The following is a 12,307-nucleotide window of genomic DNA, read 5'->3' on the forward strand; positions in this document are numbered from 1 at the left end:
TTAAGTATTTATGTGAATTAACTCATTTAACCTTCTCAACAGCTCTGTAGAGGCTAAGGAATTTGCTCAAGGTTACACAGAATAGTAATTAGTAGAGCCAGGGTTATATTTCTTTGTAAGAGAAACCATGTAAACATGAGCTGAAAACATCCATTTCTTTTAAACCTGAATGCCATGACCCTAGAAAGCCATTGTACATAGTAGAAACTACCATTGTTAAATTCACAGATGCCAAGAGTCTGTTGTGATAGAATTTATTCATTCTAATAATCATGTATTTATTGGATGCCTACAATGAATGAGATATTATTCCAAGATACAAGTAAGTATATGGCAAATAACACATTTCCTGTTTTTATGGAGAGAGGGAGAGAATGTTACTACTATTGCAGAAATCCAGGCAAAAAATAATAGGATGATTTAGACTGCTGGAGGTGTTGAGAAGTGGTCAGATTTGGGTTATTTTGTAGATAGAGCTATTGGGACTCGATGATATAGGAGTAAAAGAAAGAGATCAAGAATGATTTCTAAGGTTTCAGACCTATAGTCCTTTGTGATTGAGTGCTACTAATTTAGAACAGAAATTTAGATTGAGGAAAAGTAGAGTGTACTTGGGAGATCCACACAGCTGTTCACAGGTAAAGATTCTGTGGTACTCCTCTAAAGATCCAGCTAGTCTCAGCTTATTCAAGCACAGCAACAACTTCTCATAGGTGTTGAAGCCACTTAGCTCCATCCATGTTTTTTGTCTCATACTTTCTTAGCACCGAGAAGGCAAAGGCTGTTCTTCCTCCAGTTATATAACTTGTCCTCATTTTCATACATCTTGTGATTCTCTCAGACTGAACTATTGTAATGTTTATACCCACTTGACTCCCCACAACTGCCACCACCAAATACCTGGCTAAGTCTCATACGTCAGGTTTAATTCATATACTATCTTCTGTCTCCTCCAGGAAACCTTTTCTGGTCCCAGACCCACTCTATTCCTGAGCCTGAGTTAGTGTGGTCCCTCCTACAAGCACTCAAACACTTTATATCTCCTGCATGTAAACACCTTGGTCATAGCACTTATTTATTTATTTTTTAGTAGTCTTTTGTATTTCTAGAACAAGAGGAGTGAACGTATTCTTAGTAAGGAGATAGATGTGAGTAGTAAAGGACAGAATTGAGGAAAGGAATAGGGAAAGAAGAAAGAAGATTATAAATCAGATACATAGTATGTAAACAGTAAAATTTCAGTTAAGGTTAGAAAACATCTTTGGGTCTTGACAGAATTTCAATACTGTAGAACAGTGGTTCTCAACCCTGACTGCACCCATAGATCCACCTATGGAATTTTAAAAATGCCACTGCCATGATTGCCCAAAATCACAATCACAATTGAAAGGAGACCCAGACATTAAAGTTCCCTGAATGATGCATACATTATTAACTACCATTAAAAAGTGGAAAATGATATTGGTTGCAAAAAGGCATTGAAACAGGAGTCAAGAAATTGCATCATTATCTTTATGCCTCATTACTTGTGATCTTGAGCAAGTCACTTAATGCCTTAATGTGAGTTCTTTATCTGTAACCTACTTGGGTAATCTCTGGAGTCTTTTCTATTCTAAAATCCTTTTAATTTAATGAAGGAAATTGCATAAGGAAATAATTTTATAGAGATGACTAGCCAGGTAAGTGTAACACAGGTTGAAGGTAAGAAGCTATTGAGATAAAGCACCATTTAGAACTGCTGTCCTTTTTAGTGTGGGCATGCCAATGAGTTTCTAGAGGAAGCTGGCTGCTTTGCAGATGGTAAAGGGGACACTTTAAGGCATCAATTAAGGACCACTCTCTCCTGCCCCATAAAGATTTTAGGGGACTTCATTTAACTATGAGTATTTAGGGATTTGGTTGCCGTAATTTTTTTTTTCATATAACATTAATATTGTTTATCTCTAGCAAAAGATTCAATCAAGGATGACATATTTTGCCATAAGTGTTGAAGGGATATGCTCTTAATCAGTTTGTGCAGTAGAAATAATGGAATAATTTCTTAGATCATATTCTGTAAGTGTTTCTGAAAAAAATTATCAATAAAGAATTCGTTTTGTTTGACTGTTTAGCACCCTGCCAGATAAGAGGTAGGAAGCTATTTAGAATGTGTTGATATGGTCTTTCTAATACTGTGTTATTCATTACTATCAATTGTTAGATTGAAAGAAAAATTTGACTCAATTATAACCTTTTAAACTTAAAAAAAAATTTTTTTATTCTTTGTCTGTAAAAAGGACGTAACTTTCTTTATAAGATGACTATAAGAAGGAAGTGAGATGAAGTACTATCTACTTTGTTGATAAATGCCCAAGAAATTTTAATTTTACTGTCCTCCCAGTCACCTGCTTATACACAAACTCATTATACATATTTACATTTTTACTGTTTTAGTTCTTTTATGCCAAGAGAAATTCTTTGAGTTCTTTCTGTTTTTCTTTTTTTTTTTTTTCCTTTTTTTCAGCTGTGTGTTTTATTCTTGGCATAATATTTTAGAGGTGCTTTTTGTGATTGTTTCTAATTATATGAGTGAGACATTTGATTTTTTTCCCCGACCCTATTTAGTTGTGATAGTTTGACTCAAGTATCTCAAAGTCATGACTTAGTATATTTAGTTTCCTAAAAACAAATCTTTATATTTACCTATCCAGTGCCATTAATTTTTTATGTTTTAATTTTTAAATAAATTTAAAGTACTCAGTTATTAAGCATTCAGGGGTTAATGATCCAATTTGATGTACTCTTTTTGGATCTTTTTATACTACTTCAACAAAATGATACTTAGACTTTTTGAATTTATTTGCTGTTTTGTGAAGATTAATTTTAGAAAGCTAAAATGAAACACTGAAAGTAAGTTACTTTTTTCCATACACTATCTGTCCAGTTTTAGCACTATAAATCAGTTTAAGGATCCCAATCGGTAATTGACCAAATAACCTTACCATTCTTGTTTTCTTCTCCAGTTTTTTTTTTTTTTTTGCCAGTGTTCAGATAACTTCCAGTCTCTAAAATATTTCTGAAATTATAAATTTGTATGATACAGCATAGAATAACACATGTATGTGGAGACTTGAAGGAGTCAGATTTCAGTGAGCCTTTTGTAGGGCTTAACAATTATTATTATTATTATTATTTTGAGGCGGAGTTTCGCTCTTGTTACCCAGGCTGGAGTGCAATGGCGCGATCTCGGCTCACCGCAATCTCCGCCTCCTGGGTTCAGGCAATTCTCCTGCCTCGGCCTCCTGAGTAGCTGGGATTACAGGCACGCCCACAGTGCCCAGCTAATTTTTTGTATTTTTAGTAGAGACGGGGTTTCACCGTGTTGACCAGGATGGTCTCCATCTCTTGACCTTGTGATCCACCCGCCTCGGCCTCCCAAAGTGCTGGGATTACAGGCGTGAGCCACCGCGCCCGGCCCGGGCTTAATTATTAAAAGGGGTCCAGAAGGGCAATAGATTTTTAGAAAGTATATGTTTATGGTGGTGAATGTGTAGAGAGGGTGAAAAAGTAAAGGAAAAGGAAAACAAGAAGAAAGAAAACTGATAGGTATGAAGATGAGAGAGAAAGAAAATGGAGGGAAGAGAGCAAGATGTGAACATTAGCAAAAAGGTTGAGGGAAGCATATTCAAAAGGGAAAAAGAAAGCGGGGGAACATATGTTAAAGGTGTTGCAATTAGTATTGACTCACAGGGGTGCTAATCGAGAGTTGAGAGAGTTGTGTTGGGCTCCAGTAGTGCTGCTGTTAAAGAACATTAGGAGCTAAGAGATCTAAATTCTAGTTCTTTGTGTTGCCATGGAGAACTCAGTTAACTCATCAGGCTCAAGTTCCTTATCTGTCTGTAAATTGGGAACATTGAACTAGATGATCTTTAAGATCCCTTCCGGCTCTAAAATTGTATGATATATCTTGGTGTTCAATCACTGTGGGAAACACATTCCTGAGGAAAATTGCAGCTCTAGCTGACTTCAGGACAGCATGTTTAGGGAGTAGGACGGATGTAAGCTCCCTCAGGGTAGGGGCCTTTTCTGTTGTGTTCACTGCTGTATCCCCAGCAGCTAGCACAGTGCTTGTTATATAGTAGGCATTCATTAAATGTTTGTTGAATGAATAATGTGAAAAGTATCATGTTGGTTGCTTGTTATGAATACACCTAGAAAGCTTCAAAGAAAAATGGTGTGCTTTAGGGAGGGAAAAGACTGATTTCTTCTGAAGAAATCTTAAGCAGGCTGATTTTTAGTCTCTTATTCTGCCTTATTTTGTCCCAAATTCAGAGAAAGTGGCTACAGGTAGTAGTATTCTCATAGTCACAAAACTTAGAGCGACTATAGACATACATAACAGTGTTCATGTAATCTAGGCCAGTTCCCTTCAAGTATCTTACAGAAATGCACAACCAAGCTTGGGTCTTCATGGAAGCTAAGTGAAAAGTATATGTATAAAGTATATTAGCTTTATTGAATTAGATTGATTGAATTCATTCCATGGAGAGGCAGTTGGGCTACAAGCTGAGATACTGTAGGCTGTCAAATTCAAGATAACGATCAGTGAGATCTTTGCTAACCACTGCTATTTCTAGGTTAGAAGGTGAAGCATTATGCCAAAAGATAAAAATCACCTTAAATCCCTAGCACTGAAGTCGTCTATTTGATGATTAGCTCTCACTCTATCTTATCAATTTTATTTAATCTCCAGTTCAGAATAAGTTTGGTTGATGAAGCAGACTAGAAATAGAAAGCTCTAAAAAGCATGGGTCAGGAAGATGGAGGAAAGGAGGCAGCATTCGTAGACAGATATGACAGCAAAAGTGATAGCTGTACTTCTTGACTTTGAAGCATAAAAGGAGAAAAAATAAATGTATAGAACATTAGCTCTTTATAATTTTTGATTATTAAATATATTTCCTATGATCTGAATAAAAAGGAAATATACATTTTAAAAATAAGTTTATCCAAAGTAGTTATTTTTGTATCTGAATGGTAAAACTGTCAGTGGTCTTTTAAAAAAAATAAATAAACCTATTAAAATGTATAGTCCATCCCTGAATCTGGCTCCAGGGGTATTAGATAAATACAGAGCCATTATATTTTGACATCTTTTTAAATGTTTTAAAATTTTGTCTTTTATAGCTACGTTAGTTTGAGTTTTTTTTAACCATTGCTGGCATTTTGTTGGGTTTGTAAAAATAGTAATGTTGAGAAATATGTATAAATAGTAAAGTGGCTTTTTCTAAAATGTATTTTTAAAGGATCATATAAAATTAAAGCTACTTCAGCAAAGCGGGGTTAAATATCTTTCTGTATACATCAGTTATGAATAAAGAGATAAAAACACATGATTGCAAAATTTCATAATGGCCTCTTTTATATAAAAATGTGCATATAGGCCTTTAAGAAATTTTAGATCAATATCCATTCATAATATTGTAACTTATTTGGTAGTCATTGACATACTTTTTAATGAAATCAAAATATAAAAAAATAGGAATATGAAAGAAATATCTATTCATAATATTAAAATTCAGACCAGAATATATTTTTTGTTAAAATCAGAGCTTATTTGGAGTGAATCGAATATATCCATTTAGAATTTGCGTATTACGCTAGGTCATTAAAAGTGTCTTAAATTGCCAACTCCAGAAGATGGATAGCAATGAATTTCCTTCTTCTGAATTTTTTTATTAGGTGCACTAGGCCTTCCAATGAGGGGGATGAGCAACAATACCCCTCAGTTAAATCGCAGCTTATCACAAGGCACTCAGTTACCGAGCCACGTCACGCCAACAACAGGGGTACCAACAATGTCACTTCACACGCCTCCATCTCCAAGCAGGTATTTATTGATGGACCAGAATATTTTCCAAAATGTGTCTTGGCAGAGTAAGCAAACTTTTAATTTTTTAATAAGGTAATTAATTATTTGATTTTCTGGTTCAGTGCCTTTCACTGAGGAAGAAAATACCTATGTTCATTTTATTTCTGTGCAAATTGTTAAGTATAGTACACATGGTTTTTATACTACAGCTCGTATACTGGTTGTCAGTGGGGTGGATATCAAGGGTCAATCACTTCCTGGGGAGCTTTTTCAAAAGGCACCTATCTTCCTCAAAGGAATATGTGCAGTTTAAAATTCCTCACCAGATATTTGTGATCATTGCTCCCTCACCACACATCTATTGCTCTAATGACCATAAAGTAAAACAGGTGACATAGACTATGCATTTAGTATGCAGAGGATAGAATGATACGCCTTTGAAATGAAATTATGCTAAATATGTGTGTGAAATACATTTATATTTTATGTCATAGTCACACCAATAGTTCTCTCATCTTAGATACCACCTTATAGCAGTTGCACTATAATTTGCCCTTTCTTGTTTGTTTACTGTGATTTTTCTTTTCAAAGAGCTAGAATGACTAAAGAATTAATAAAAATTAGAACTGCAATTTGAAAGCATGTTTGAGATTCTAGGATAGGACCAATTGATTATTTATAGAGAATTTTAATGAGTGATTATAGAGAGCTTATTTAGTATAATGGACTTCTTTTTCAGGGGTATTTTGCCTATGAATCCTAGGAATATGATGAACCACTCCCAGGTTGGTCAGGGCATTGGAATTCCTAGCAGGACAAATAGCATGAGCAGTTCAGGGTTAGGTAGCCCCAACAGAAGCTCGCCAAGCATAATATGTATGCCAAAGCAGCAGCCTTCTCGACAGCCTTTTACTGTGAACAGGTAAGATGTTTATTGATAATGTGTATAATTGTCTTTCTGGGTATCCTCAGATTTGCTTTTTTATATTTTCACTTTGTTCTTGAGGTGTGGCTTATCTCTAATGTGTGTTTCATCATGCATTAATGTCCAAAGATTACCCATCACAAAGTGATACGTTTTCTTGAAAATCAGTTTGATTTTGGAAAGCACATTAAAACTTTTTGTTGTTGTTGTTGTTAGAAAAGGATTGTTCTTGGATTACCACCAGGCGAAGTTTAGCTGATATGTTCCTTCTTTATAAAATGAGTTGATTACCTGTGTGGTGAGAGTTCTAGGCTTATGAATCGAACTGGAGATGTGTTTGACTATTACTACTTTGCTGTAGTTGATACTTTGAATACCTTCTTAAGTAAGATTTGGTTTTGTGCTTTGGAGACTTACCAACCAAAGACTTTTAAGATCACATCTATAGTATTTGAAAACAGTGTGATGTTTAGGGATTCAAAACAAAAGGATGGGTTTTTGTACTTTTTCAGTTCTTTTTGCACTGTCTGTTGTATACACTTTGCAAATAAGAAGAGTTACTCATTTTTTTAGGATTTTTCAAGCTGTTTGTATGAGAATTATGTCTGAAATATAAGACTTTCTTGCAAAAGTAGTATTTAAACTTAATTGCCTACATGTATATATGTATTTTTAAATGGGGAAATGTAGGGACAAAAATGACCTTGATCTGGTTGTTATCATCATACCTATTTGATTCATTTTCTTCTACCTAGTAAAATCTGAATTAAAATAGGTTGAGCACATTTACTGTTTAATCTTTAGTCCATAAACTCCAGTTTTTGCTTTCATTTAGATATTTATAATTTTATTGATCTTTTAAAGTTATTGTGAAGGGTTATCAAAGTGAAAGGTTATCAGAATTCTCATCTCCTGGATAGCTTTCTAACCTTATATCTTTATCATATCTTTGTACATTCTCATAATATTGGGCATTGAATGTATATATCAATTTTTACCTTTCCATATTTTTCACATTTTGTTACTAAAATATACTTTGCTTAAATTATCAATGTAACATGGATCTCTAAAACCCTGCTTATTTCTACTATTGACAAATTGTATTTATTATAAAATGTTTTCATTCTCTGAGCACTTATTCCATGTTTGATGGTACCTGTAATAGCATCAGCAATTCTAATATGCTATTAAACAAAAATTTCCATTGACTTTCTGGCTCTTCTCTAGAGTGTTTGTTGTTTTGTCAGCTGCGTGTTTTATCAAAAAATTGTTTTGCTATAGTTTTATAGATTTAGTCAAAACCCAAAAAACCCTGTCATCTTCAAACAGATTAACCCCGCTTATAACAGTGATACACTAAGTGCCTTTTATTGGAAGAATATTTGACATCAAAAACATGTGGTTTCATTGTAGAATCTATATTAACAATTCCTGTTGACACTTATTTGGCCTTGCTTTAAGTTCAGCCTCATTTGTTTTTTTTCTTCACATGCTTAGTCTTGTACAAAAAAGGAAGGCAGGCATTTGTAACTATTTGCAAAATACAGTTGTAGGTTAAATTCAAAATTTGGGACAGTATAGACTGTGTTTTCGTTTAAGTGTATGAAAGGTAAACTTTAGATAAGAATGATGTATTTTTGAACAGTGAATTCAATTTTTAAAAAACGCCATTCAATTCAGGTTAACTACATATTTATTGAGTATCTATTATGTCTTCCTGAACACTAAAGGGCAGAGGACACAGAGAGGACTTTGACATGGGAGGAGTATGACATAAACTCCTCTGTCCATGAGGATTTTATATTCTAGTTAGGAAAGAAGGACATTGTATGAGAGAAGATCTATTATGAAAAGCAACAGTTTCAAGCTTTACCAGTAAAGAAGAAAAACAACTATTTAGCAAGAATAATCTTAACACTAACCTGCGTATTTTTCAGGTTAGGTAATTCATCTATCCAGTAAGTTGGCCTTTCAAGTACACAAAATGGTGCCCTGAATCTGTTTTTCTCAAGGTTCATATATAAATTCTTGAGTTTTTGTTTTTTAACTAATCTGCTTAAAATGTTCTGGTTCTCATTTGTTCTAAAGGACTTTAGAGAAGTTTTCAAGTAAAGATAATAGACTCAAAAAAATAATATTAGTATTGGTTTTGAAACATTGTTATTTTATATGAGGAAACCAAAAATATACACTTTTGTTTTTCTTCATCTGAAAGTTAGTGTTCTTACTGTATATCTAAAACTATTTTCTATGTACCCAGTATGTCTGGATTTGGAATGAACAGGAATCAGGCATTTGGAATGAATAACTCCTTATCAAGTAACATTTTTAATGGAACAGGTAAGCTTATTCTGGAGCTAGTACCCTACAAAAAATATGATAGATTTATGAAATATAAAGCAATTCAACATACTGGTCTTTAAATACTGTAGGATTTTTTAATTGTGTTAGATGGTAGATTTTAATTCAGTGAGAAATAGGAATAGGATTTAATACAGTGAATAGTTGAGAGATATGTAAATATATATATTTTTACTTGGCATGGTAACAGTAATTTCTGTTATAACATCAGGATTATTAACACCTAGAGAGAGCCTGCACTTTAACTTAGTTCGTATTTATGCCTCAGAATCTTTTGCTTCAAAGCTTTTACTATCCTCAGTCCTGCCACTGTGAGAACTATAGCTTAGACTAGGTTGTGTGGTATGACATTCTGGCTATAGAGATTCAGATTGAAGAGAACCTTTAAAATTGTATGGATCACTTGTATTTTTTCTTAGTTTTAATAATACTAATTCTGGAATTTAACCTTTATGAATTATTGATCCAGTTTTATGTATAAAATTTAGTTATGTGGAAAACCAACTCTGATTTTGATAGTAAAACAATTCCTGCAGTCGTTTGGTTTATTTCTTTTATCAACTGCTTCAGATAGAAGAGAACAGGAAGCTTTGTTGCTATTTTGCTTTAGGTTTTACCCTCTCCACCCTACAGACCCTTTCCTGACAAAGGAAATAAAGGATGTTATGATCATAGGAGCAAAAATGAACAGCATTATTGGGAGAGAATTAAATGTAAAGGAAGTGGAAGGTAAAAGAATGCTCACTGAAATGGAGCGTATGTAGAGGCGAGAGAAGATTTAATAAGGAAATGTCATTTGTAGCTATGAGCTTTTAATTTCTAAATGTTAATGTATGCTCTGCAGCATAGATTAATCACAGAAGATTAAAAGCTTTGATAAACCAAATTTTAGCATTTGTATATGGTAGCTTGTGTTCAAGATACAGTATGAAATATTATATTCCATTGTTTCTAAAATGTACATTTCTTCATATTTTAATGTCTTTGAAATCAGATTGCATCTGCATATCATAATTTAATTGCAGTTTTTTTCCTAAATGTGACACAAAGTAACAGTAAAGGTGTCTGCCAGTGCCATCTTATATTCTGCATTGTGGTTTTAAACAGTGCTGTAAAACTTGAGAATTATTTTTTAAATTATATTTTCACTAAGCATATTTTATGCTAGGAAAATTCCATCTTGGAGGACCTAAAGATATGTATTAAAAGTTAATATATATTCAAAATGTATAATTGATTTATAATCAAAGAATTTAAGAAATTATATAGAAACAGGATATAAATTTTTTATTTCTATTGTCATTCAGTGGTTTTTTTTTTTTTCAAAATTCTTAAACTGCAGAAACAAATTTATAAACTGCAGTTTTTGTAAACTGTAAGAAATAATAATTTATCCTTTACCCTTGTAATTTGAAATTGTCACCTGTCTTTGAATGTTAATAGATTAATGGTGTCTGTTGTTTTTCTGTCAACAAAGTAATCTTGAGATAACAGTTGCTGTTTGAGATTCTTTGCATTGTGAAATTTGGAGAAAAGTAAAAATTAATTGGGAAATGGCAAAATAAATTGAAAATGGTGAAACAAAAATTAAAAGAAAAGCTATAGCGCAGGCTAAAAGGAAGGTAGAAAGTTTTCTTCAAAAATTAAGAATGCAAGGTTATAAGAATACTAAAAAGTTAAGAAACTGAGGTGATTAAAATAGACAATAGACAAGGTGGGTTAAATTTTAATTTATAAAGGAAGCCGGCTGATTGTTTTAATTAAAATGAACTAAAATACATTTAATTTATTTTGTGTATATTTATTGAGCGCCTACTGTGTAATAGGTAATATAAACTTCTGGGCTTTGTATCATATTTCTATATTTCCTACCCATTTACTGTATATGAGAATGAACCCTACTGTCACCCTACTTGTACGCCATCCTCAAAACACACACGTTCATATATGAAAGCAGTCACATACAGGTGGAAGTCCTCAGGGCTTCTACTTCACTGCCTGTGCCTGAGCTATCTTTCTGGCCATTTGCAGGAGGTACTATCATTGTTACTATTTGTGTATAACTGAAGCTTCATGCATTCTAGATACAGCTTCCATCTGAGCATAATGAAAAGACCAGTTATATAGTAACAATTGCCCTCTTGTTAGCTAACAAGCTATAATTTTAGGTTACCATATTCCACTGGGGAAATATGTGCTTTTTATTCTCTTTGTTATATCTCTAGGATTTGGGGTTTTTATTATGCTGATTGTATATTGCTTTGCTAAATTGTTCATGAAATTCTTTGACATGAATTCAGTCTGCAACTGTCTTGAGCACCAATGTACACCTAGTACAGTGCCATGCATTATTTAGGAAGAAGGCACAGTCATTTCGAATTACATTATAGTTGGTTTTTATAATCTCTTAAAAAATATTTGTAGAAACAATAACCAATGTTCTTTCTTATTATATAGATGGAAGTGAAAATGTGACAGGATTGGACCTTTCAGATTTCCCAGCATTAGCAGACCGAAACCGAAGGGAAGGAAGTGGTAACCCAACTCCATTAATAAACCCCTTGGCTGGAAGAGCTCCTTATGGTAATTAAGCTTTTTAATGATGGCCAATGGGAAGTTTCCATTGTGTATGCCCACACACATGCATTTACATGTACATATACATATGCTTGGATGTGTACATGTATACGTTTGTATTTTCTAATCAGGTTAGTGTAATTTTTTTCAGAATTGATATATTAAAAGTGATTTTTCTTCCCAGAATACCATGGTAGCAAAGTTAAATGGGAAAACTGTTCAGAAATCCAAGAGGAACCCCTCATTGGTATTCAGAAGTTATTTTCTTCTGCTATCCCTGTCTTAGTTTACCTTAAGTGATTTATTTTGTGGTCTACCTTTTCTCTTGTTAATTGATCACACATTTTTCAAAAGAATATATTCCTGGTGATTAATAATAACTGACTACATTGAAGATGTTTTTCTGAGCCAGAGTTTCTCAGCCTCCACACTATTGACATTTGGGCCAGGTAATTCTTTGTAGAGAGAAGATGTTGGGGGACTGTTGTGTTTATATAGCATGTTAAGCACCATTCCTGGCCTCAGCCTACAAGATTGCCAGTAGCACCCTCTGTTTCCACCCCTCACAACCCCTATTGTGACAGACAACAATA

At 33.5% G+C, this 12,307-nt stretch overlaps 1 protein-coding gene across 18 annotated transcripts in view; it reads left to right on the forward strand.

Moving 5' to 3' along the window:
• CNOT2 (CCR4-NOT transcription complex subunit 2) overlaps positions 1 to 12,307 on the forward strand; it is a 105,601-nt gene that overhangs the window by 73,993 nt on the left and 19,301 nt on the right. For all 18 annotated transcript variants that reach the window (XM_078336867.1, XM_078336861.1, XM_078336866.1 and 15 more), the window contains 4 exons: positions 5,722 to 5,869; positions 6,591 to 6,773; positions 9,037 to 9,116; positions 11,595 to 11,720. In XM_078336867.1, coding sequence (XP_078192993.1) covers positions 5,722 to 5,869; positions 6,591 to 6,773; positions 9,037 to 9,116; positions 11,595 to 11,720 — 537 coding nt within the window. The remainder of the gene's footprint in view (positions 1 to 5,721; positions 5,870 to 6,590; positions 6,774 to 9,036; positions 9,117 to 11,594; positions 11,721 to 12,307) is intronic.

Source organism: Callithrix jacchus, chromosome 9 (assembly GCF_049354715.1).
Source record: "Callithrix jacchus isolate 240 chromosome 9, calJac240_pri, whole genome shotgun sequence".
Lineage (NCBI taxonomy): Eukaryota > Metazoa > Chordata > Mammalia > Primates > Cebidae > Callithrix > Callithrix jacchus.